The sequence below is a fragment of the Danio rerio genome, chromosome 4 (assembly GCF_052040795.2).
Source record: "Danio rerio strain M-AB ecotype USA chromosome 4, GRCz13ab, whole genome shotgun sequence".
NCBI classification, from domain to species: domain Eukaryota; kingdom Metazoa; phylum Chordata; class Actinopteri; order Cypriniformes; family Danionidae; genus Danio; species Danio rerio.
The window spans coordinates 70,583,520-70,610,374 of record NC_141024.2 but is presented as its reverse complement, the minus strand read 5'-3'; the positions used below and the strand labels follow the sequence as shown (position 1 = coordinate 70,610,374).

General features: G+C 39.9%; 2 protein-coding genes across 12 annotated transcripts in view; both read left to right on the top strand.

Moving 5' to 3' along the window:
- zgc:171551 overlaps nt 1-6,011 on the top strand; it is a 34,723-nt gene extending 28,712 nt beyond the window's left edge. For 4 of the 6 annotated variants that reach the window (XM_088649865.1, XM_087247613.1, XM_088649866.1 and 1 more), the window contains one exon: nt 1,481-6,011. In XM_088649865.1, the coding sequence (XP_088505991.1) occupies nt 1,481-2,583 (1,103 nt within the window). In that variant the 3' untranslated portion in view covers nt 2,584-6,011. The remainder of the gene's footprint in view (nt 1-1,480) is intronic. The other 2 variants (XR_015482235.1, XR_015482237.1) reach the window with 1 other exon arrangement.
- On the top strand, nt 2,347-26,471 carry LOC103910998 (uncharacterized). 6 transcript variants are annotated; one of them, XR_015942618.1, is made up of 4 exons: nt 2,347-4,114; nt 8,226-8,375; nt 18,504-19,589; nt 19,823-26,471. XR_015942618.1 is itself a non-coding variant. In XM_087250400.2 (4 exons), the coding sequence occupies exon 4, from the start codon at nt 18,509-18,511 to the stop codon at nt 19,331-19,333; it is 825 nt and encodes a 274-aa protein (XP_087106526.1). In that variant the 5' UTR covers nt 9,695-16,622; nt 17,339-17,546; nt 17,818-17,906; nt 18,058-18,508; the 3' UTR covers nt 19,334-26,471. The 6 variants fall into 6 exon arrangements, 4 of the variants coding, with proteins under 4 accessions (XP_088506783.1, XP_088506784.1, XP_087106526.1 ...); XR_015942619.1 differs by lacking the exon at nt 2,347-4,114 and adding an exon at nt 7,759-7,804; XM_087250400.2 differs by lacking the exons at nt 2,347-4,114; nt 8,226-8,375 and adding exons at nt 9,695-16,622; nt 17,339-17,546; nt 17,818-17,906 and having other exon boundaries at nt 18,058-26,471.
- The last annotated feature ends 384 nt before the right edge of the window (nt 26,472-26,855 follow it).

Sequence of the window (26,855 nt, the reverse complement as noted above, 5' to 3'; positions counted from 1 at the left end):
ACACCTGCCTTATTTAGTTCGATTGAATCGCACTAGAGTTCGTTTCCCCTTTTGGTGCGGTTCGTTTGGGCAGGTGAGAATGCAGCAATCGCACTCGAGTGCGCACCAAAAGTGGACCAAATAAGCGTACTGAGACCTGCTTGAAGAGATGGTCTCGGTACGCTTTCAAACGAACCCTGGAGCGGTTCGTTTGTGGTGAGAATATGATCCGTACTAAAACAGGTCCAACCGCAAAAAGTACTGCGTGTTTTGGACTAATCCAGCTGCCGTACGCCGATGCGCTGTGCATTATGGGATATGGAGGGAAAATATTTGTTGACAGCGCTTTACCAACAGAGAGAGAGAGAGAGAGGGGAAAACATTACCTGATGGATTGTTGGTTATATTTCCGCAAGATGACCATGTCGCAGTTTAGCTAAATTAATTCACGGCTCCTCCTGAAGTGACGAGCGATGCATTAAACACTGTTTTCCAGCCGCGGTTGCGCTTCATTCTCGTAATGTGTAGTTTGTCTAAAGTAGGGATACAATCAGCCAGCGCAGTCGTTCCTCCAGAGTAGGTTTTGTTTACCTGCGGGAGTTCACTGGCATTTTCCCGCACGTGAATTCTGACCAATCAATATGCAGTTTAGGAAATATGTTCAACAACATCTGGCCAATGAGAGATGTGGATTTTGTCAGATGACTGCATTTTGGTTTGTTTCAACTGGTTCGGACCAAAGCCAGCAGTGTGGTGTGAAAACGACCCAAAGACGGCAGAAGATGCAACAATGTTTCATTTATTACCCTTGGTCCGGACCAAACGAAGCGAACTACAGATGTGAAAGCACCCTAAACTTGTTCCTGGAGGGTCAGTGTCTGCAGATTTTAGCTCCAACGTTAATCAAACACACGTTAACGTGCTAATCAGATCTTACTAGGTATACTTGAAACACCCAGGCAGGTGTGTCAAGGCAAGTTGGAGCTAAACCCTGCAGGGACACCGGCCCTCCAGGACAAAGATTGGTGACCCCTTTATTAGAGCTTTAATCAGGCCTTAGGAGTTAAGCCTGACATGGTCCGAGCCCGACATTTTGATTGACAACTTTATTCTAAAAGCGTGAACCTGCTACAGCCCGACATAGTAGTTACCAGTGATAGTGGGCACAATCCCCTTACTTCTCCCCGGGCACCACAGCAATGTGTGTTCACTGCAGTGTGTGCAACTGAATGGGTTAAATGCTGAGCACAAATTCCGAGTATGGGTCACATCAAACTTAGCCTCATGTCATACTTTCACTTTTCATATGCAAGACCTATTGAATCTGAATTCAAGACTTTTGAGGGATCCGTGGCCACTCAGTATCAAAACACTCTGAGATAGTTAGACCTCTTTCAGCATCTCTTAGCGATGATAAGACCTTACTTGTTCTTGTTATTGGTTTTAATACTTTAATAAAAATTAAAGAATTTGAGTTAACCTGTTGTATTTTTCTCTTTAGAGCTGATGGTGATGAAAGAAGAGACGGAAGAAATGGAAGAGAAAGATCAGTTTGAGGAACACCAAGATGTAATGACTGATGAAAAATCTACCAAGACAAAAAAGACTTCACCTCATAAAAGAGCTCAGGAAACCAAATCTAATGGTAGATTTACCTGCAGTCAATGTGGAAAAAGATTTACTCAAAGACACAACCTTATAGTCCATAATAGAATTCACACTGGAGAGAAGCCTTTCTCATGCGATCAGTGTGGAAAGAGTTTCATTGGAAAGTCAAGACTCGTATCGCACATGAGTACTCACATCAGAGAGAGGCCTTACTCATGTCCCGAGTGTGGAAAGAGTTTCAAACAAAAGCATAATATTGCAATTCACATGAGAATTCACACCGGAGAGAAGCCTTTCTCATGTGATCAGTGTGGAAAGAGTTTCAGACAAAAATCAAGACTTGATATTCATACGAGCACTCACACGAGGGAGAGGCCTTACGCCTGCCAACAGTGCGGAAAGAGATTCAGGCAAATTCAAATCCTTAAAAATCACATCAAACTTCACACCGGAGAGAAGCCTTATGCCTGCCCTCAGTGTGGAATGAGCTTCGTTCAAAAACAAAGACTTGAAACGCACATGAAGGTTCACAATAAAGACATCGAGACGATAAAGTCTTTCCTTTGCCAGCAATGTGGAAAACGTTTTGCTCAAAAGGGTACCCTTAAAATCCACATGAGAGTTCACACTGGAGAGAAACCTTACACTTGCTCTCAATGCGAAAGGAGCTTTACACAGAAAAGCAAACTTGATTACCACATGAGACTTCACACAGGAGAGAGACCTTACACTTGCTCACAATGTGGGAAGAGTTTTACACAGAAAGCCAACCTTGATTACCACATGAGGACTCACACTGGAGAGAGACCTTTCCACTGCCAACAGTGTGGAAAGGGCTTCAGTCAAAAGAAATGCCTTGAAATCCACATGAGAGTACACACTGGAGAGAGACCGTACATTTGCTCTCAATGTGGAAGGAGTTTTTCACAGAAAGGCAACCTTGATTCCCACTTGAGGACTCACGCTGGAAAAGAGCCGTTTATATTTGATCAATAGAGTTCGGTTTCGAGAACTGGTTGCACTTTAGAGCTGCATGGCAAATGGAAGTTGGCATTTTATCTGCTAGGACCTTTGCCTGGTCTAGCTTTGCTTCCAATATATGACACTCAAGTGATGATTACCCTCAGGGCCGCGCAGAGACCTTTCGAGGGGAGATTGCCAAGTGAAAAGTGGGGGGGGAAGGTGCAGGTGCTCAAGTAACAGGTTTCAAGTGCACCCCGCCTCTGCATGTACCTGATTACCCTTCGCCTATGAGAATGCGTTGCATATATAAATAAATACTTTAGGTAAAGTAAACAGTCAATTGTTTCATGACATTGACGCAGGTGTTATACTGTTGCCATGTACACACTACTCATATCTGAACCCAGTGGTAGCTTTATAGTAAAACTCTTTATATTCTGGATGTGACTGTCAATAGAGACGCATCAAAAGTAGGGATTTTATTGTGTGTGAGACACAAGGAGTGATTGTAGCTCTCGCATCGCTACAGCTAAAAACTGTTGAGCGCTCTTTCACCCCGTCTAGTGTCTCACACACTCAGTAGCTACAATAATAGAAATCTTTCTTGACAACTGAAAGTCAGACATTGTCACATCTTCCGTTTGGGTGCACTTGCTGCCTGCATGATTAAAGAGTGTACTTGGATTAAAACAATGTGAGGTAACAGATCGTTCATTTACTGTCCTTCGGCTTGTTCCTATTTGGCTTATTAGGGAATAAATCCTCAATTTCTGGCCATATATTTCACACAGTGGATGCCCTTCCAGCTACAACCCAGCACTGAGACTCGTACTCTCTGAGCTGCGAAACACTTAACACACTCTCCCATTCCCACCCTACGTCCAATTTTAGTTCATCCAAACAATTTGCCTGTCCACGTGCACCCAATGGAAATTGTGCATCTCAAGCTTACTCACGCCCAGCTCCCAAACGATCGTATCTTTGTGTAGGCCAAAGTAATTGACCATCTCTCGTACTGTACCATCACATGGGCTTCGGAATCATGGAAGAGCACCAGTTCAAGTTGTCGCAGTCCTCAATGTCCATCCCTGAGGTGGTTACACAGCTTGTTTTGCCAGTTGATTCTGGTCACTTGCACCGCCGGACATTGACTGAGCATGTGGGGACAGATTCCATCCTTCATGAGCAACGCCGGCAGGCTGCAACTTTTTTGCTCCTACCCCTACATTGGAACACAAGGGTAGGGTAAACGCCCTTGCATAAATGTAGCCCAGTGATGTAGTGCCTGCTTCCCTGCCTGCTTCTTGAGCCTATCGCTGGCCACCTTGACTCTCACAAGCGGATCTGAAGAGTTAGCTTGGCGGAAGATTCATCTTACCTGGAATGATGGGATGTGCCGTGTGAGCGAAGAGATACAGAGACCGCCATTGCTGTTTCTGGCGTACAGCAGCCAATTCCAAGTCACCAGCCAGGCTCCGGAGTACGTCACCGGCTTCGCAGTGATAAACCAAGTAGAAGAGCCACGGGATGAAAAATTGCTTCAGGATTGAGACCTTTTGTGAAGGTTTGAGTAGCACCTTTCCAATGCACCCGCACCATTTCCTCAGAGACACTGCCAGGTCTGACATCCGTATGATCTGTATGCCATGGCCAATTAAGTTGTTGCAAAAAAACGTAAAGCATTGCACATTTGTAGACTCGAGGAGCGCGAGCGCAGTTTCAAGTTGAATATCAAGTCTGGTATGCGCAGTATTTTCGTTATTACTATATATTACTATAGTATTATCCCTATTTTTTGAAGCGAAGGTGAGCATAAATGTCAACATCATCCTACATATTCAAAGAATGATCTCTATAATTGGAATAAAATTATTCAACGAATGTGCGGTTCTGTCTAAACTTCAGTAATTGACTTTAAGGCCCAATCCTAATTCTACCCCTTAGCCCTTCCCCTTACCCCTCGTTTTGCGCATTCACGTTAAGGGGTAGGGGTGTCCCAATTCTTTTTAGCTTGAAGGCGTAGGGCTAAGGGGTGAATAGCCCTTTGAACAAAAATTTTTCAGGACCACACTTGAAACCAAGGGGTAAGAAAATTTCCAAGAATACACCAGCCACAACGGCAGCATGGCTGAACCCAGAAGTAAGGAGATCCACAAATTAGTATTTATTTTGTCATTATTATGAAGTTTTACGACAAATAAACATATGTTTTAATATATTTATAAGTGCGTTCATGTTTTACCATCATGCTTTTTAAAAAAAAAAAGCACAATTTTGCGATCTATAATTCCTAATCATAACCCCTGTATAGCAGTCCCACAACATTCTGACACTCGATGAAACACGAATACCCTGTCAGAAAAGTCTGGTAGCTGAGAATGAGCTTTTTACAGTGTCTGCTATAATGTTAGTGTTGTATTCGTGTGTTTACATAGATGAATATGGCCACTGTGTAAAAACACAGTACAGTCACGATCTTATTGCCACATGATATCGTTATGATAACATAATATATGGCTTCAGTGATTTCCTGAAGATAAATACCAAGAAATAACACAACTGGAATAACTACAGCAGTCGCGATCGTCTGATCTCATATGAAGCAAGAGCTCACGATGACATATGATGACGTGTGCTGTCCCAAATCTTAGGTGTAAATTTTGAAGCCCTTCCACTTCACACTCTGTTTTAAGGGCCAAGGGGAAAGGGTTGGGGTAAAAAAATAGATTTGGGATTGGGCCTAAAGCCTGATTTATACTTCTGCATCAAGTGAGCGGCGTAACCCACGGTGCATGCAACGCGCGTGGCTGTGCATTTATACTTCTGCGCGCTGTCTCTGTCGGTCTGCATTAACACTTCCGAAACGCTAGTTGGCAGTGAGGTGTAAATGTTCCTCTGTGTCGAGTTCCTTCGCTGCTTTTTTGCTTTTCCTGAACACTTCCGGGATGTACAAGTGGCTCAAACTCGCTCATTTTGAGGCAGGAACCGGCGGACGTGCAACAACTTTAACTATGAGGTAAACACAAAACAAAACTTTCCATCAGGAGCTCCTTCACGGGACTCCACACTTGTAAACAATCGCTCGCGCTATTCGCGCGGCTCTCGGTCCCGCCCAGACTCGTCAGCGCTACCAAGCCGACCAATCACAGAGCTTACGCTACGTGTCGTTGCGACGTGTAGTTACAATTTTTGAGAGGTGCACGTCAGTGACGGCCACGGCCTTAAGACTGCAGTTCATCTCGGCCAACATTCAGCCAAGCCCTGCTCTTTACTTCATTGAAACTCCTGAACACTCTGGCTTATATTCCTTTAACTCCTTTAACTCTGGCTTTTATTTATGGATATTTCTATTTATTGATTTTTCTGTACAGTGGTGACTGATATACTTCAGACATAAATTCACTGTTAAAATGTATAGTTTAAGAGTAATACTTGTTATTAAAAACATTTATTTAAAAAAATCTTACGTTTAATGATTGTTTCTTTATAGTGTAAAATAAAATGGTGTTTTATTTCCTTATATAAAGTGCAACAACGCTGAAATCAATAAAGTTAAAGGCAGTATGTTTATGTTTCTTTTTTAGAGGACATTTATGGGGAGGAAAACAATATTTTTTTTAGCAGTTTCCACTAAAGGACATCTGAGACCTTAATATTTAAATTATTTATGTTATATTTTATTTTGCCAGTTGTATGAAGTAAAACTTTAAAGATGTAACTTTCCTCCATAAAAATGATTTTTTTTTAGGCATTTACATGTTATCCATTCAGACAATATCAATTTATGGTCTTTGTTTTTTTTAATGGATTTTTGTTTTTAATCTTTCCTCCTTTTTTTTTGTTTGCCTTTTTGTTATAAACAAATTGAATAAGGTTTATACACTGATAAATTTAAGAGTTCATTATTTAAATAAAGCATTTATTTCTGCAACAACAAAAAATATATTTTAAATTTAAAATAAGTTATTTCCATTCTTCACTTTTTTCATTCTTTTTGTAAACCGATTCATTGAAATTTTTTTATTTAATACATCAAAATTACACATTTACGTTTAGTTAAAGTTTGGTAGTAAAAAATTGATATTGGTGACTTTGGAAATCTATAATTTATCTCCCAATATAATTCTGTCATCTCATTATTTGTAGTTTTTTTCTTTCACTCGAATATCCTATGGAAGCCTGTACTCGCCACTGAATAAAATAAATTAATACAAAAAAAATTATAAAGTCAGAATTGCAAGTTAAATCATTAAGTCAGAATTCAGAGTTATTAAGTCAAGTTATTAAGTTTGCAATTTTGACGTAATAACTCTGAATACTGCCGTTATAACTCGCAATTCTGACTTTATACCCCGGTTTCACAAACAAGGTTATAGGCTAGTCAAGATAAAATTGCATGTTTGAGCTGTCTCAACTCAATTAACTTGCGGAGAGGTGTCTTAAAATTTGTCAGTGTCATTTTTTTGTCTCCAGGTGCACACTAGTATTATTTTTCTATGGCCATTTTAATAAATGTGTCTTAAATAGCCTAATTTAACTAAGGCCTAGCTTAACTGGCTTAACCTAAGCCCTGTTTGTGAAACTGGGCCCATAACTCGCAATTCTGACTTAATAAATCGCAATTCTGACTTTATAACTCGCAAATCTGACTTAACTCTGGATTCTGACTTAATAACACGCAATTCTGACTTTATAACTCTGAACTCTGACTTAACTCTGAATTTTGACTTAATAACTCTGAATTCTGACTTAATAACATGCAATTCTGACTTAATAAATCTGAATTTTGACTTAATAACTCTGAATTCTGACTTAAAAACATGCAATTCTGACTTAATAACATGCAATTCTGACTATAACTCGCAAATCTGACTTTACTCTGCATTCTGACTTAATAACTTTGAATTCTGACTTAATAACTCGCAATTCTGACTTAATAACTCTGAATTCTGATTTTGTAACTCCGAATTGTGACTTTATATCTTAGAATTCTGACATTATAACTCACAATTCTTACTTCATAACTCACATTTGACTTTATAACTGGCAATTCTGACTTTAGCTCAGATTTCTGACTTTACAACTCAGAACTCCGACTTTCTTATTTTTTTTTTTACATTGTATGTTTTTATTCAGTGGTGGGAACGGGCTTCCATAAATGTCTTTATAGCGTGTAAGACTTTTATTTTGGTGTGGGTGTGTGCCGTCATACAATCGCGCCGTAATACCGCTTAGCGGTCCAACAAAACAAAAGGTTTGTGCGTGAAACAAATATATATTCAAGTTATACTCGCTTCAACAATAAATGCTAAAACAATAACCTTCATTAAAATGCAATAGTTTATCTAACGTTTACCTTAGAAGCACACTCAAAAGGGGCGCGTCTCATTTGTCGGTCTTGAATCTGTTAGTAAACATTCAGTCACTGACGAGTGGAGATGAGGAAAACGGAGCTTTACAAACTTCGAGTCGTTTCCATTTTATACAATTGTTTGGTGCTGATGTACTTAAGTGTAATTTGTATTCTCTATGTGTTTGTTTAATCTACTCGGGTGATTTAAGTCAATCGTCTCTCCCTCAGTCTGACTCCCTCAGTAGTGCACTGAATAGTAAACCAGACAGCAGATTAAGTGTGTATCTATTTTATTTCTGTACATTGTTCTCATTTTATACAGGACAAAGTGTTCAAACACAGAGGAAAACTCCTGCTGAAGCGACTGATCTCCACACTGTTATAAAGATGGCGTTTATTAAAGAGGAGAGTGAAGACCTGAAGATTGAAGACACATTCACAGTCAAACATGAAGATCCAGAGGAACAAACAGGTTGGTTTTCTTTCTCAAAGATCAACATTTGATGAAATGTCTGCTTTTGCAGCAGGTCACATGGTGAATTAGAGAAAAAAAAGGTGAAAATAGTTGCTGTTGTGAAAAACATTTGACGTCTCTATTGAATGCTGATCAAATTCACCATATTCAGTGATTTGGGTCTGCATTGATGCAGTGTGATGTTGGCATGGGCCGGTATAAGATTCTGAAGGTATGATATCCTTGGATAAAAATATCACTGTTCGACGGTATCTTTTTTTTATTTTATTTTTTTAGAATATGCAAAAATCATACAAATACAAGAAAACGTCAACAAATACAAAGCAACGAAACAAAACAAAAACAACAACAATATAGTCATGTACTGGTATGTGTGTGTGTGTGAGCGTGTGTATGCATGTAAAGGTAACTTGGTGGACAGGTCAGAGTACATACATAAGGAACAATAACAGTCAATAAATGAAGCAAGTGTCACAGATATAGATAAAACATACAGAAAGAAACCAGTCAGAGGTAGGGAGTAACAACAATGCTTATTAATGTATGATAGTAGAAATTTGAGTAAAAAGAAAGAAAGGACAACAGTAATAACTGACAACAATAATAATAAATCACAAGTGCTACACCAACTACTACTACAAAAAGTTACTTATATTACAACTACTACTGCTTCTACTACAGCCACAACCACGACTACTACTACTACAAAGTCTACTAATACTGATACTACTACAACGACTACCACTACTGATACTACTATAGCGTTTGCTACAACTAATACAACAACGTCTACTGCTACTACTACTACTACTACTACTGCTACTACCACCACCACAATCACTTCCACTACCTCTACATCAACAACATCTACTACTGATATTTACTACACCAACAACTACTACTACTACTACTGTAACTACCACACCATTACTACTTCTGCTACTACTTACATGAACTACTACTTCAAAAATCTCCGTAACAATTACTCAATAACAATCGATACTATTACACTGTCTACTACTTCAACTACAACTACTACTACTACAACTACTACCGCTACAACTGCAACCTTAATAATGATAATGGTATAAATACTTGTAATAATGATAATGGAAAGATAACAGGACAAGTCAGAACAGTAATAATAATAATAATAATGATTTCAAAAAATAAAAGTAATACCATTTATGACAAAGGTGTCGAGGAGAGGGGAGGATGGGAAATCAGGGAGAGGACAAGTAATAATAATAATATATAATAATAATAACAAATAATAGTAGTAGTAAGTAGAAGGGGAGATAGAGGAAAAGAGAAAATAAACTAATGATGTTCGACGGTATCTTGATTACTGCTCTGAAATACATTCTTTTTAAATGTCAGGGTTTCTACAGGTTTCATCACGTCAAATTTTTAACACCGTTATCAATGAAATTTCAGACTATCAGAGGGCAAAACGCTAATCATTTTCTGTAATAATCAGTGAAATTGTTTTACTTGCCCTATTAAAATTAAAACTCAGTTATTTCTTTGCCACATATTTTAAATAACGTGTCAAAACAAGCAAACTCCAGTTATATACAGTACATATATTTTTTATCAGCACAACCTTTCTTTAAAAAGGTTTTAAAAGCTATAACCAACAAAATTCATGCAAAACAATGCAGAAGTAATTTTTTCTCCTGTTCAGTAAAATATTTTCAGAATTCTGAGGTCTAAATTAGGGTTAAGACTTATTTTGAGGGTAACTTTACCTTTAACTTCTAGATTATTTTAAAATGCTACATAAAAAACGATGTTTTTGCTGTCATTTATTTAATCGACACTCACAATGAGACAAATCTAAAGGTCTTCTGAAAATCAAAGCCAAACAGATTATTTCTCATGAGCGCAATGCAGCGTAAACAATATTAAAGACCATCAGAATGTCTCAAAGTTTTCAAAGCTGTAATAAACAACATTTACGCACAACATAAATGTATGCATGAAAACACGGAGAACTTTTAAACAAATGTTTTTGTAAGCATGTAAGGAAGACAACGAAACCATATTGCTAAATCGTTAATAAAATGTCAATGTTGTTAAACGTTTTTTTTAGATGGATTTGTTGGTTGTACTGATTGACTATAGCTTTACATTCAGAATTAGTGAAAATATAGGACCTGTTTAAAATTATTTAAGACCCACAACAGCATATTTATGTGAATTATTTTTATTTTTGTCTTTATGGTAAGGCCTTCAATTTAGTTTGTAAAATTTAAGACCCTGCGGACACCCTGAAAAAAAAACGAAAACGTTTTTCCCACAATATATTTTATTTATAGAAACAGGAATATTGTGGAGCAGTTAACTAGGGCTGGGCGATTTTTTCGATTAATTCGAGTTTACATTTTAAGACGATTTAATTTTGAATCAAATCGAGAAATCGTGATTTTTAAATATATATATATTTAATACTTTATAATGGCACCAATGCGCTTTGGTTCACTCTGAAGCAGGAAGCACACCAGAAGCGCCTCTCGGCGCCGCGCAGCACCACACAGCGCCATGGATTTTAGAATTCTAAACAGGTTCTAAACACACTGGCGCCGCCCAGCCACGAGTCACGACGCAGTTCATATGTCAGCCGCGCCACAGAGCGCCATCTGATTAGTTTCATGTTAAATATCATGCGAATGTGCGCGTTTGGTGTGTGATAGTTTAAACTGTCATGTGCGCTGTATCGCGGCGCTTCTGGTGTGCGACCTGCTTAACTGTCTGTTAAAGCGTGAAGTCATGTAGGATTTTACTTGTTGCATTAGTCTGAGTCACGTCTGCGTGGATTGTCAAGACATTCCCGCATCAAGTCGATAACTCACACTCCACACACTCATCATCGTCATCCAGATTTCATAACCCTTTCTCATGTAATCATGGTCCCATTCGGTATCTCCTTCACTTTCATAAATTAATTTGTGAGCCCGTTTTAGCACATGGGGGTCAAATGACCCACCTCTAGGGTAGGGACGCATCGCTTGTGCCTCAGTCCACCCTGCTAGATTATCTAACCATGGATTAGTGTAATATCCCCACCCACATCGATACATCCAATCTTTAGGGCCTTCCCCTATCTCAGGCTTGGTGTATGAACCACCCATGTTAGTAAATACTTACTAGAAAACACACAGAATGATCGTTTTACTTTTGTATAGCGCGCTCTTCTTGGCTTTTCAGGGAAAATCCCAGCCAAGGATTACTCAGTTCAGTAATGAAGCTTATCAGGTAGTCAAAGCCAAATTCATGTCTTACCTGATCAGCTTCATCACGTCGGGGGTCACCAAGTTGTTGGGATAAATTGCAGATCGTCTGTGTATTTCCTCAGTAAGCTGGAGCTCCAGGAAGGCAACAACAACTGAGAGATGTGAATCCAACAGTTTATTGCTCTCTTCTAAAGAAGTCTGGGGTATTCCCAGCTTTTATACATCATACTCAGGGTTACATGGGCTATGAATACGTGCAAATATTCAGCTCAGTTAGGCAGAACAATTTTATCCATTGCTCAAGAATGTCAAGGCGCAACGTCAAGGCGTTTAGTACAGGGTCAACTTACAATAAGATAAGACACAGTTAGAAAACAGAGTATTTGAAGAGTGACTGCATGGATATTTCTTTCACTCGATCTCAACATGTATGAAGGACGTAAAAGCCTGCCATGTGAAAAAACGCGCCGATCTTTTGGTTTGAACACGAGAAGAGGTGAGGGACTGTAGCAGTGAAAATGGAAGTACCCACCCCCATGACGTCATTTAGCGGACCTAGTTGAAAACCAGCCAGATCAGCCAGCATAATAGAGAGTGGAGCAAAGCGCATCAAATTATCGGTGTTTAAAAGGGGAAAAAAGAAAAATAGATTAAATATATTAATTTATATCAGACACACATCTGGTGCTTGTATTTGCTCCTGCTATACGTCCACAACTTCACACATTGGGTTAAATTAGGCTTTACAGTTTCCATGTTCAGTCCTTTTCTTCCACTGTATCTTTTTAAGAAAAAGGCCAATCTTTCCCAGGCTCAGCAAAACTTGCAAAAAAATACCTCTGTATTCCTGCAACTGCAATATTTACACAAAGATTTCTTATTCAGATCTTCAGCAACGCTATTTAACTCGTGAATTTGTTTTACATTTGTTTAAATCTTGACCGATTTTTGTATGACATGGCCATTAAAAATACAAAGTTCCTCAACCAGATGCTTTTTCAAGTTACTTTTAAAGAGAGTGTTACTTCCGTCATGTTGTTGTAATGTTTTGAGAAGACTAGTGACACAATAAAAAAAAATCGAAATCGTGAATCGGTCGAACTTTATAAAAAAACCTAGATTTTTTTTTTTTTTGCCAAATCGCCCAGCCCTACAGAAAACATGTCAGGCTGCTGTCTTCATTAGTCTTACAAACACAGATTTGTTAATTTATAATAGCATCTTGGATATTTTTTGCTGCAGGCGATACTGTTTGCCTAAAAAACTGGGGAAAAAATGTAAATAAAAAATCTTACCCATACCTCTGGTACAGTAAAGCGGAAAATGATTAAAACCTTGACTTTTCCAATATACCTTGAAAACGGTTATCGTCACATGCCTAGTGTGATGCAACACAACGAGTGAAAGGGTTTCCACAAAATTAATCAACCATATAACTCTTTTCTAGGGATGTAACAATATTGTAAATACCGTCATACCGCAATAGTAATTTTTTTCAATATTACCGTAGGCGCATGACTCAATAAAACTATATTTCTGAGAAAAGTTTGCTCAGGCGAATGAAGCGAACGGGAGGTAGCGGGAACTACAATTTCCATCAGCCTAGGCGTGGCCATCATCCTTTGCGGTCTGTTGTCACTACAGATCCAGTAATGCGGAAATGGAGTGTGCTGCTAGTAGCGGTGAAGAAAAAGAGCTGGAAATGATCGGACCTAAAGTGGGTTTTAAATCGGATGTGTGGAAGCATTTTGGTTTCTTTCTAAAAAGATACGAAAAAGGAGAAAAGGTGACAAAAAAACAAACAGTATGCAGGCACTGCCAGACTGTGGTGAAATATAAGTTGGGGATTACGACTAATAACAGTCATGGGGTCTGCAGAACACAGCACACTTGTTAGATTGATGCAGACATTGACTTGTATCGTAAAGAGATCTCTATCTCACTCATGGCTCTCAAGTGGTGGAAAGTCAATGAACAGCGTTACCCACTGCGGTCAACCTTGGCTGAATCATATCTCTGTCCCAGAAACCTCAGTCCCAAATGAGAGGGGTTTTTCTGTTGCAGGGGACATGCCCAGAGATCCCAGCTTTTACCAGATTATAGTTATATGATAATTTTCCTTAAAAACCCATCCCTATCTAAGTGAGTGCGTGATTAAATGTTGAATGTGATGAGTTTTCAACAATACTAAATTGACACTTTATTTTTTTACATGGTTTAATAATTTTTTTGTTATTAAAATTGAAAAATTGAAGTTCCTGTTTCAAAATTTACAGATAGATGGCTAATTTGTATGTCATTGATATGTTCAGCGCTAAGGTAAATAAACACTTTTGGCATTTTTTTTCGAGTCTTTTCATTAGTTCTGTTTTTTTCTGTAAATGATTCAATAAATACCGTGCCGTGCCATTCATACCGAGGTATTATCGTACCTTGAAATTCTGATATCGTTACATCCCTACTCTTTTCACAAGCCTGCTATTAATCGCTGTTAATAATCTTAAATCCTTAAGTTTTTAATATTTAGCTTTTTAAAAAAACGTACGAACATTTATATGCGTTTATGAATGCATTATCCCATCTTTGCGTCAAATTACAAAAACAATTACCACTTATGTGTGGTGTTTCTAATGCAGCGTCCATGGGGCTGAGAGTCAAATTGATGTAATCTGTCTTCTGGCTGCGGTAAGCAGTCTGGAACAATTTTTTTTCCTTTTTCTAAAGGTCTCGATAACACCATCGTGGAGTTTTTCTTTTATTATTTCAGCACATAGGATTGTTAAATATTATTACCGCACGTTCACACCGAAAGCGGCGAGAGCGTCCAAGGTCGCTCCGGCGACAACGCTGTCTGCCTTCAGCTCCGGCGGCGAGAGCGTCAAAACTCGCTACATTAATCTCGTTTTTAAAGGAGCCGTTGCAGCATATCAGTTACATTCCTGCATTAAACATGTTTCTAGCGTGAAAATGTTGCGCACTTCTTATCAAATTCATATAACAATGGAAGATCAAGTTGCGTGTGGTGTGGCTTTGCTCTATTTATCCAATATGTGTCCATATGTCTGATATATCCTGAAGCAGCAGTACTGTTTTGTACTGTCGTATCGCGTGAGATTCCCGCTTTTTTAAGATAAATATATAAAACATTAATGCACATCAGTAACTCGCCAGTAACTTATTCAATGTATGTTCCTGTAGGCAAACATTGTAAATAATTGGAAATCCGGCGACCGCAATAATCAAACCCTTGGGAACAACTGTGGTCGGAACCAAAGTTCACAGGTCTGTGTTCTCTGAACTGCTATCAAGCGGTGGACGTCTTCATTCTGATTGCTTGCCACTGAACCGCGTCATAGCTCATTACCATAAAGTTGACTTCATTTCAACTCTCCTCGACGCTCACGCCAGCAAAGACGCACCGCGCTGCTCCTCGCCGCCGGCTCTCATTAAAAATGAATGACTTCCAGCTACTTTGACGCTCTCGCCGCTTTCGGTGTGAACGTACGGTTAGTTGTACTCTCCCATTCACTGCGCACTGAGTTTACCCAGCTACGACGTCTTCTGCTACTGAGAAACACCAAAATGTGAATATTTCAGTGTAACAAAACAGCGGTGTGTGTATTACAATTAAATTAAATTTTTTTTTTTCCCATGTACAACATGCTAATGGGGTATATGCACACAGACTTTTAATTTCAGCCAGCCAGGCTCAGCGCTTTCCATTATAAAATGGTCATGTTTAAGATCTGTTTTTTTTTTTTTTTAATCTGATCTTCACTGCCTGATTGATATACTATACAAAGTGGGTCTCAGACCGGACAAGAAGCTCTGCATTAAATTCCATTGTGAAGAAGTATAAATGCACGGCAACACGCAAGGCTTGCTCCGTGGGTCACGCCGATCACTTGACGCAGAAGTATAAACCCGGCTTTAGGCCCCGTTTACACTGTCAGGTCTTGAAGCCCAATTCCGATTTGTTGCCTTTATCGTTTTTTTTTTTTTTTTTGCCAGTCTGTTTACACGTTCTTCTAATTGTGACCCATATCTGATTCATGCGTTTACACTTGCCATACAATTTATGGCATCGCGCATGCGTAAAAGCAGGTTCTAGCATCCACACTCTAGCCACGATGGAGGAAATTGTCTTGCTTTCAGCTCTGCGAAATATGCGAAGATCGCCCAACTTTAAAATGATTTTGAGGCAGAGTAGGAGGGAAAGAGGGGTTATCGCAGCTTGTGCTCATGGTTTAAATATGATGACCTCCACCATTCAGAGGAATCTGGGGGTATGAGAGAGAAGTCAGGTCTGGTGGGAGCAAATTATGGCGACTGACCGCTTTCCTCCTCCGTGTTTTCTCTTGTTGTTTACCGCGTCTGCGTCTCCACACATGCTCTTCCTCCTATGCCATTAAACTGCAGAGAAGCACCTCATTGTCGCAAGTTAATTAACGTACGAAATGTAATTCCATGAATAAATCTGATCTGCCTGTTTATATGAGTCGCATTGTCATATATCCTATTAATTTCGTCATATGAAGAAGGCCCAATCTCTGAATATCCAAATGTTTGCGTTTTTTTTTTTTTGTGTGTGTTTACACAGTCATAGAACAGATCCGATTGGTGTCACATATGAGCAAAACATCGGAATTGGGTCACATTTAACTGGCAGTGTAAACAGCTTCTTAGTGCTTCTGATGCAGTGTTCACACAAGACGCGGATGCAAATAAATTGCGCTATTCGTGCGCAAATAGACGTGTGCATATTTTGAGTTTCACTGCGCGTAAAATTTACTTCACAATAGATGCGGATTCGCATCATGGCCAAGGCTTCTGTCAGCCCAGTGACAATAGCCTCCATGCTAACATGGATTTTATTAAGAGAGTAGCTGTGTTTATGTGCTTTATGAAGGCTGAAAAACAGCGCTGATTCGTTTGGAGCCGTGCCTGAGTCCACTAGATCCATTCAGAGGTGCACCCAGCCCTGAGTTCATCAACTCCTCCAGAAACTGTACCTGGATGATAAGAGGCTTTCTCAGACCACGCTCGACTTCCAAAATACGATGACCCTTGTAAGATTCCCCTAAATTAGGCACCAGATTCAGCAATGTTCAGCAGGTCGACCCGGAGACATGAGAAGAGACCAAACTGTAGTTAGAATGGTTTATTCTGCAAGTCTGACAAATACAGGATGTGCAGGGATATTTATACACACAGGGCTGATAGCAAAAAGGCACTCCAAATATGGGCAGGTCATACAGCATTTTCGTGTAAACATGAATAAGCATTTTCATCTCTAAGCATGAATAAGCATATGTTCATCTCTGGGCTAAGTAGGTCACAGTGGAAATTAAGAGAAGATATAAGTTGCAGACAGGAACCCCTCCCTAGCCTGAAGAGCATGATACCGCAAACGCCTCAAGATAACAAGCAAGCATGAAGAGAGAACAAAATGTTCTCTCAACATTCAATATTTACGTGTGAATATTTTGAGTTTCACTGCGCGTAAAATTTACTTCACAATAGATGCGGATTCGCATCATGGCCAAGGCTTCTGTCAGCCCAGTGACAATAGCCTCCATGCTAACATGGATTTTATTAAGAGAGTAGCTGTGTTTATGTGCTTTATGAAGGCTGAAAAACAGCGCTGATTCGTTTGGAGCCGTGCCTGAGTCCACTAGATCCATTCAGAGGTGCACCCAGCCCTGAGTTCATCAACTCCTCCAGAAACTGTACCTGGATGATAAGAGGCTTTCTCAGACCACGCTCGACTTCCAAAATACGATGACCCTAAAACTACCCGTGAACTTTGGCTGAACTTGCAGTTGACAGCTCAAGGTACAGTGAACAAGATATATTGTTGAGCATTGCTTTTGCTGAATCGCCACATTTAAAGTAGGAAGGAAAGACCTTAAATCAGGGATGTCCACACTCTGTGTCTTGGAGAGTTTAGCTCCAACCCTAATCAAACACACCTGATCAAGCTAATCAAGCTCTTACTAGGTATACTTGACACTTCCAGGCAGGTGTGTTGAAGCTGGAGCTGAAGTCAGCAGGACACCGGCCCTCCAGGACTGACTTTGGACACCCCTGCCTTAAATGGTCATGGGTTGGGTGCCTAAAAAACCTGAGATCCTATTGGGGGTAAAGAAATTTCTCAGCTGGCCATGGGTAGAGAGCATCTGGGAGATTTAAGGCCCTATTAGTGGAGAAGCTAATGGAGGTGTGCTAATATCTAAATTTGGGTGGAGTGTTAAGACAAAGAAGTGTATTTAAATCAGGTCCTGGAGGGCCGGTGTCCTGCATATTTTAACCCCAATTACACACACCTGAACCAGCTAATCAAGCTCTTTCTGGGTACACTAGAAACTTCCGGGGAGGTGTGTTGAAGTAAGTTGGAGCTAAACTAAGCAGGACACCGGCCCTCCAGGACAGAGTTTGGACAGCCCTGATTTGAACTGTGTGCTGGCCTATACTCATCAGACACTCGAACGACCTGTCTTCGTTGTTACTGATGCTGTAACAATAAACTGCTTTGCCTAAAGACTTCGGAAATCTCTGTCTTTATTTTTAAATATTTTGACTTAGAAACTAAGAAAATAGTGTGCACACCAGAATCTTTTTCCACAACATCGGCTAGAGACTTTGCCCTTTGGACACCCAGCAACAGGCAATATGTCATAATCACGCCCCTACAAGAGAAAGCTCCCGATTGGTTGAGCATGTCGCGAATGTCAGCTGAAGTTCAGATTTTCCAACTCGAGTGATACGTGTCAATTGCGCAAAACTTACGTTGCTGTTGGTTTCGATATCTTAATTTCTTTAATATTTTTTATTTTAACCCCTGTTGCTACTTTGTGCTCTTAAACTGGCGTTTTATTTTTCTCTTTAGAGCCGATGGTGATGAAAAAAGAGGCTCAAGAACTGAATGAAACTGACGAGAAAGATCAGAATGAGGAACTCCAAGACTTAGTGACTGATGAACAACCTTCTAAGAAGAAAAGAAGCTCCCGTAAAAGAGATGAGAAAAATCGATCCGATGCCGATTGCACCTGCTGCCAATGCGGCAAAAGTTTCAGACTAAAGCGCCACCTTCAAGCCCACGTGAAAATTCACACCTGCGAGAAACTGTTCATGTGTGATCAGTGTGGAAAGAGTTTCACTCACCTGCACAGCCTTAAAGCCCACATGAGACTTCACACTGGAGAGAAGCCTTTCGCCTGCCAACAGTGCGACATGAGATTCGTTCAAAAGCAGAAACTCGAGACGCACATGAGAGTTCACAACAGCGTCCAGCCATTCGTTTGCCAGCAATGTGGAAGAAGCTTTACTATAAATAATAAACTTAAAAAGCACATGAAAATCCACACCGGAGAGAAACCGTTCCCCTGCCAGCAGTGTGGGAAGAGCTTCGCTGAAAAAGAGCTCCTCAAGGTCCACATGAGAATTCACACCGGAGAGAGACCTTACACTTGCAGTCACTGCGGAAAGAGTTTCACGCAGAAGAGCAACCTCAATTTACACATACGATCTCACACCGGAGAGAAGCCCTACCCCTGCACGCACTGTGGCAAAAGCTTCACGTGTAAAAACTATCTTGATTGCCACATGAGGACTCACACTGGAGAGAAGCCGTTTATATGTGGTCATTGTGGAAAGTGTTACGCTCACAGAGATAGCTACAAAACTCACTTGAAGCTCCACTCTGGAGAACAGGGGTAATTACATCTTAAAAATGGTCCAATGGATGATTAAATCCCTTCGTTTCAGCAGTTTTATTCTGTAGTTTTTTTTAAAAGGGGTTTGGCAAAGGGGTGTATCCAGTTGTGTGGAGGTAGGAAGGAAAGGCTACACCTATCTGCATACCACCAATGCCAATAGACTCAAAGCTGCTTTCGGTGCTCCATCTCAGTCAAATGTCCCCGAACATCCTTATGGTGCAGGTCCACTGCAAATGGACACACTTACAAACCTAAAGGCCCCAATTTCCCATTTTTGTTCTGCATTTGAGGGCAAAAGGAAGTGTGAAGAGGCAGAGTGATGATGGTATGCAGCATAGATCTCGAACTCGATTCCTGGAGGGCCGCAGCTCTGCACAGTTTTGCTCCAACCCTGATCAAACACAGCTGATCAAACTAATCAAGGTGTTTAAGACTACTAGGGACCATTAAGCAGGTGTGAGTTGGAGGTGGTTGGAGCCAAACTATGCAGAGCTGCGGCCCTCCAGGAGTTAAGTTTGAGACCATACAGTTGTCGAACACTTTGAAATCCCCACGCTGCAGTAGGGAGGGCTGTAAATGTGTCATGCTTCTTGCATGTACTCCTAAACACAAAAAAAAGGACATCTGGCAAACACCCATCTTCACAAGAAGCACCATTACAGACATCCCAAGTCTCACGGAAGTTCCGCAAATGCATATAGACTCCTGGATGCTCGCAAACGAAAGATAATCTCACGGAAATCGCACGACTTCTGCCCATTTCTTAAATACGTTGCACGTCCCTCTCCATTGCATCCCTTCCAGCTCTTCAGGTACGTCACGCACACCCACCCCACGTTGTGTGCATCTCCCACCAAACCTTCTGTGAATCATCTCTGTCTCCCTCGGAAGTTACTTTTCTCAACTTGGGATGCCTGCCATTATATCATTGTTAACAAATGCTTTGCCTAAAACCGCATACTTCCATAGTGTATATAATACGCTAAAAACAGTATGTGAGCCGAGTAGTATGTCCAAATTCACAGAATTCGAAAAACAGTGTGCGAAAATTACCCGGATGACCTACTACTATTTCCAGCGAGATTCTGATGGACGCTACGCTATCCCATGATGCATCGCGAGAGAATTCATAAATGGGAGTGAATCGACGCAACTGACGCTGTAGGTCATGTGATGTAGTACGTCCCAATTCTATTCATACTATATAGAACACACTTTTCTAACAGTCGAGTAGTAAATTCAAATGTAGTAGGCAATTTCGGACATAGCAAAACCCTCCTTTTTGGATGTTTACACTGAAATTATAATGGCAACACTGTCAAAAATATAAGATGTATGTGTTTTCAGTTAAAAAAACGACATTGTCATGTAAACGAACAGGAAAATTGCTTAAAAATTTACATTTTTGGCTAATGTCAAGTAAACAGCATGTAACTAAACTACATCAACTAGAACACGCTTTCATTTCTGTGACATGATCATCTCAATGACGCTTAAGAGGACATAATGCGCATCCTAGTTAGTAATTCTAGCAAACACAAATTTAAAGTAAACCCTGTAGTATAGCCTGTTTCCAACTAATTTCAATAAAAAGGCGCTAAGCTCTGTCCCAAAAGTTGCTAAATGTTGCTAGAGTACATCCAAGGCTTAATTTGTGCCGGAACACGCCGGATCCAGATCCGGCATCTCATTTTACCGATTCCCCTACTCACCTACCCTCCTACCTCGTACACTGTTCATTTTCGCTTTGTTCCGCTAATGCTCTTCACTTTCGTTTCTGCGATAACCAACCCCCGGCTCTTAACTTACGTCCGCGACACCCCTCCGCTATCCGACGACACGCTATCAATCCCCAACCCAACCTGCATGCTCTTCGCTTTCGTGCGCAACACCTCTACATCCTCGAATAGTTTGCCGGATCCGTTACCCCAATCTGTTCCGGTAATTCGCGATTCACAAATTAAGCACTGATTACATCATATGTCAATTGGCATATTACTGATGTCATCACCTTCAACAATTTTTGTATGTTACATTTTTTGCTGTTTGAATAAAGTATATCAGTTTACATGTGTAACGTTAGTAAATTTGTTAGATTTGTTAGTGTGTTTTTTTTTGTCGCTAAGAGGATCTGAAATGTCGCTAAATATAGTCACAAAGTATGGAATGATGTCTTAGTACTATTTTTACAACCAAATATAACATTATTTTCAGTTGCTTACAGAAAATCTGCAATTTACAAGCAAATGTTTCATTTATAGCATGGCTAACTTGACTTTGCAGCCTGTTTATAAAATTAAATTGAATAACTCCGTTTGTTTGAGACAGATGCAGAGCAGGAACATCAAACTCAAGATTTTTTTTTTTTTTTGACACTGCAAAAAAGAAGCTGCGTTTTTGCTGTACAAGTCAAGTATGTGAGTATATTATGTTGAAATGCTGTGATTTTACTAAGTCATACTCCAAATGGTAACCCAAAGGTGTTTAGGTCCTAAATGAACTGCCACAAAAATGTTACTTTGGTGAGCGGTGTCGAACAAAAAAACGAATTCTGCAAAATAACATTGTTTTGGCCAGATTGTGTTCGCGATTATGTACTTTCTATAATTTTTCTGATTTCGCTTGAAGTATTCACCTTATTCTCCGCAGACGAGTGGGCGCTGCCATTTGAATCTTTTTGGCTTGAGACTTCCGGTCACATTCACTTCCATTCATTTTTTGACGTTAAAAACTGCTCGTTACGCTGCTTGTTGCAATTTGATATTTTCTTATTATATTATTCTACTTGGTCTCTATAGTCATGCAAACGTTTGTTTGTAGAGCAAGTAGTTTGACCGTTTTCTGCCGTTTATTATTCCTAGTCATTTCTCCCAAAGGCGACTGAATCGGGAGTTCTAAGACAATCTCGAAAACAGGCGCACTTCCGCATTTTAGAATAAGGTTAATACTGGGGAAGTAAGGCTCTTTCGGCTTAGACTCCACATCGGTCTGTCTGATCTGGGATCAACCATTAATGTAATAACGTTTTAGACGACACAGAACGTGTATCATTCATTTTCTTGTCGGCTCAGTCCCTTTATTACTCTGGGGTCGCCACAGCGGAATGAACTGCCAACTTATCCAGCAAGTTTTTACGCAGCGGATGCCCTTCCAGCCGTAACCCATCTCTGGAAAACATCCACACATACACACACACACACACTACGGACAATTTAGCCTACCCAATTCACCTGTTCCGCATGTGTTTGGACTGTGGGGGAAACCGGAGTACCCGGAGGAAACCCATGCGAACGCAGGGAGAACATGCTAACTCCACACAGAAACGCCAACTGAGCCGAGGATCGAACCAGTGACCCAGCGACCTTCTTGCTGTGAGGTGAACATGCTACCCACTGCATCGCCCCAGAACGTGTATCCTACATCGCAATACTTTCAAACAAAAAATGGTGTTTTAGTAATATTTGTACAATTATTTGTATAGTTGCTTCTAGAAAATCTGCAATTTACAAGCAAATGTTTAATTTTTATCGTGGCTAACTTGACATTGCAGCCTGTTTATTAAATCAAATGTAATCACTGTTTGTCTGAGCAGGATCATGAAACTGAAGATAAATTCACACGGCAAAAAGAACTTGCAGTTTTGCTAAACGATAAATCAAATTGCGTCGTATGTAATTTTTGTTACGTAAAAATGCTGCGATTTTACTAAATAATACTCCGGACAGTATGCAGTAATCGTCTCAAACTCCGCAGCACTTTGATGGTATCTCAAAAGTGTTCAGGACCAAAACGAACTCCCCCAAAAAGTTCCCTTTGGTAAGCTGTGTCGAACTGCCAAAACGAATTCCTCAAAAATAACTTGGTTTCGGACAGATTTAGTTCGAAATAATGTAATTTCGCGTATTTTTCTGATTTTGTTTGAAGTGTACCGGGAAATTAGGGCTCTTTAGGCTCAAACTGCATCGGTCAGTGTGATCTGGGATTGGGTACTTTGTGAATCAAATGTGCTTCCGTAAAATTCATTGATGTGGTTGCGTTTATTCCAATCTCTAAACATCAAACCAGTAATTACAAACTCAACATTAGCAAATTCTTCACTTAAGGTCAACATAAATCATCTTACGTCAAATCCTTGTTGATGATTATGGCAACCTCATGTCCAAAGTAAAGTTACTTAGCATGTAAAAGAACAACTAAATCAAAATCTTACCCATCACCTATACTTTAAGGGTAATTCGTTATATTTGATTCTATATGGATGTTATTCTGCATGCACATCTCCAATAGTAATGGAAAGTTCGGATCATTTTACTGACTCGAATCTTTGAGTCTCGTTCATTAAGATGAACGAATCTTTTGAGTCATTTCGTTCATTTGGTTCAATTTGCCAAAATATTATTAAAATGTTACGAATTGCTTCCAAACACATCTACAACTAGCCAAAAAGGTTGATCACATGACAAATAAGTCATAAGTAGAATATATGAAGGAGAAAATAATATTTCAATGTTTACCTGCTCTTTTGTCTATGAAGGAATTTTTGTGTCTTTCCTCAGCTCACCTCTTCATGTCTTCAATTGTCAGGGGTTCATTCACGTTACACTGACAGTCACATATAATCTTAATCAATGCACAGTCTGAGCCGATAGGAGCCATGATCGTTCGTTTATCACGTGACAGAATGACTCGAGGTATGATAGAGGACTTGAGAGGTGAGCGGATCAAAACTTTTTCCGGCACTAAACGCATATGATTGGCTTCTGCCAATGTGATGAAGACTTGAAATTAACGATACTCGTAGTTCCCGAGTCATATTGAAGATTCGTTCAAAATGAACGAATCGTTTATGAACGACCCATCACTAATCTCCAATGGTGGCCTCAGCCTCAAAGTCTGAGGTAAAATGCAATCATTTATTTTCCACTATCAAATTAATGCTCCACTTTAAAAAATAACATTAGCTTGCTTAATATAAACGCAAGGTAAATGCTTCTGCAAAGCAAATAATAAGAAATATGCCCCGTATAAAGACAACTATCGTTTTTTTGTGCTGACTTGCAGCAATCATTAAAGTCCATTCAAACATAGACACGTGTTCCCTCATGTTTGAGCCAAGTAAACTTTATATAAGATAGGTATTGTCAGTTTTGCGCTACCTCCTTTCTTTTAATTACACAAGATTAATCCACTGGAATAAATGTAAACGGTGTGTATTCACAAATGTAGGCTGTGTTTTTAAGTTCTACTTGACAATGATAGAAGACAACGACAAAGACAGAAGGTTTTTAAGACTCTTGTTCTCCTGTAAAACTAGGTGCATGATGACAGCAGTGATGTGATATCCTGGCACATCGCTACCTGGAAAAATTTGACTGTGATTTCGGTGTTTTCGTTTAAAAATCTGTCGTTTTCAATTCTATTCGTTATCCACTCTAAAACAACTGAAAATTCTTTCGCTACCTGGAAAAATTTGACTGTGATTTCGGTGTTTTCGTTTAAAAATCTGTCGTTTTCAATTCTATTTGTTATCCACTCTAAAACAACTGAAAATTCTTTCGTTTATGTACTGCGCACAGACGTAAGATACTATTACCTGCGTCATATCCGCCTGCCGTTTATTTACTTTCCGTCTCTTTGAAATGTCACGGCAACTGCGGTCTACCACCGATAAACAACAACTCCTAGTACTTTGAAGAGAGACAATATGGAACATCTACAAACTGATATTAATCTTTAACAAAGCTGTCGAATCGGACCGCATCCAAAACATCTGCTTAAAGTCGTCCACCATGTTAGCTGAATTGGTCACATGACTAAAATGTGTCGTTGATTTTGAAAGCCTCGGGCTGCGTCTGAAATCGCCTACTACTCTGTAAGTACTGGATTTGAATTTAAACGTACGACTCGACTGTTAGAAAAGTACGTTCTATACAGTATGAATGGAACTCGAACATACTGCATCCGCCGTTTTGTCTTGATCACGTGACCTACCTGTGCCAGTTGCGTCGCTTCACTTGCATTCATGAATTCTCTCACGATGCATCATGGGATATCGTAGAATGCATCCGATGCACACTTCAGAATCCTGCCACAAGTAGTAGGTCATCCAGGTAATTAACGCGTACTGTTTTTCGAATTCGGACATACTACTCGGCTCGCAAACTCTTTCGTACTACATATACTACATAGTACGGCAGTATGCAATTTTTGGACACTGTCCACACTGCAATACGTAAACACCATTTTCAAATGTGTTTTACCTCAGGAAGAGCAGTCAAGTCAGAGCCAAAAAAACAAACAAGAAATGTAGCTTACATGATGTGCCGGCTGAAAGTGTGGGAAGAATGACGGGCCATAATACCAAAATCTTAACGTCATCCTAATTGTAAATATACTGGGTGACAAATGTTTAAAATACAACGCATGCTTCAAAAGACCGTGTTGATCTGATCAAAAGCGGACATCGCTAAGTATTTTAAGGGTGTAAGTCAGGGGTGTCCAAACTTGGTCCTGGAGGGTTTGTGTCCTGCAGATTTTAGCTCAAACTTGCCTCAACACAGCTGCACGGATATTTCTAGAAAGCCTAGTACGGGGGTGCCTGGTGGGAAGGTATCCTACATAGTTCAGCTCCAACTTCCTTCAACACTCTAACCTGCGCTTTCTAGTATACTTAGAAAGAGCTTGATTCGCTGTTTTAAGTGTGTTTAATTGGGGTTGGAACTAAAATATACCGGACACCAGCCCTCCAGGACCGAGTTTGGACACCCCTGGCCTAGTAAGAGCTTGATTAGCTAGCCCAGCTGTGTCTGATTGGGGTTGAAACTAAACTTTGCAGGACACCGGCCCTCCAGGACCGAGCTTGGGCACTCCTGGTGTAAGTGGTGGCTTAAATGTTTTGAGCTGGACTTAGTCGAAAGTGGACAACACATCGAATCAGATTGCTCTTATATACTGACATGCCTGTGATCATATGCATCTTAAGATGAGCTTTAATATATATTAAAGATGCAGCACTACAGTCATATTTATTTTTAATGTTGAGTACAAATGTTGCCTGTATTGGTGAACTGCAGCATTAGTTGGGAATTCTGGGTTGGTTTTAACTCAATGAGTTTAGAATAAAAGTGTCTGAATCTGAAGCTGCCGTTGTGTTGTCTGTATCTCTTCTCCACTCACTCCAATCCCCTTTCCAGTATTTATCAGAAAAGTGAAGAGAACCGGTATTTTCTTAATGTAAGACTGAACCGTAGAACTTAAGACGCAAACCGAACAAACCTTTTGATTAACCATCCTTCAAGTACCTGCCTGCCATCCAGTTAGGGCTGCTTCCTGTTTTGAGAATGAGTTTAGAGGATTACTTTGCAAAACCGATTGTTATCAAAGCTGGGAAAGTAAAAAAAAATAAGTTCAGTCTCTACCGAGCCAGTTTTTGTCAAATTAAGTGTCAAACTAAGTTTTACAAGCAAATTTCGAGGAGCGTGTAATTTGTAATCAGCAATAACTCATTTCAGATTGATTCAATC

Bases quoted from the DNA above. Each gene is read 5' to 3' on its own strand.
- LOC103910998 (XM_088650657.1), top strand. From the start codon at position 4,078: ATGAAAAATTGCTTCAGGATTGAGACCTTTTGTGAAG. The intron at 4,115-8,225 runs GTTTGAGTAGCA...CATTTTATACAG, and splicing joins GATTGAGACCTTTTGTGAAG to GACAAAGTGTTCAAACACAG. The intron at 8,376-18,503 runs GTTGGTTTTCTT...TTTTCTCTTTAG, and splicing joins AGATCCAGAGGAACAAACAG to AGCCGATGGTGATGAAAAAA.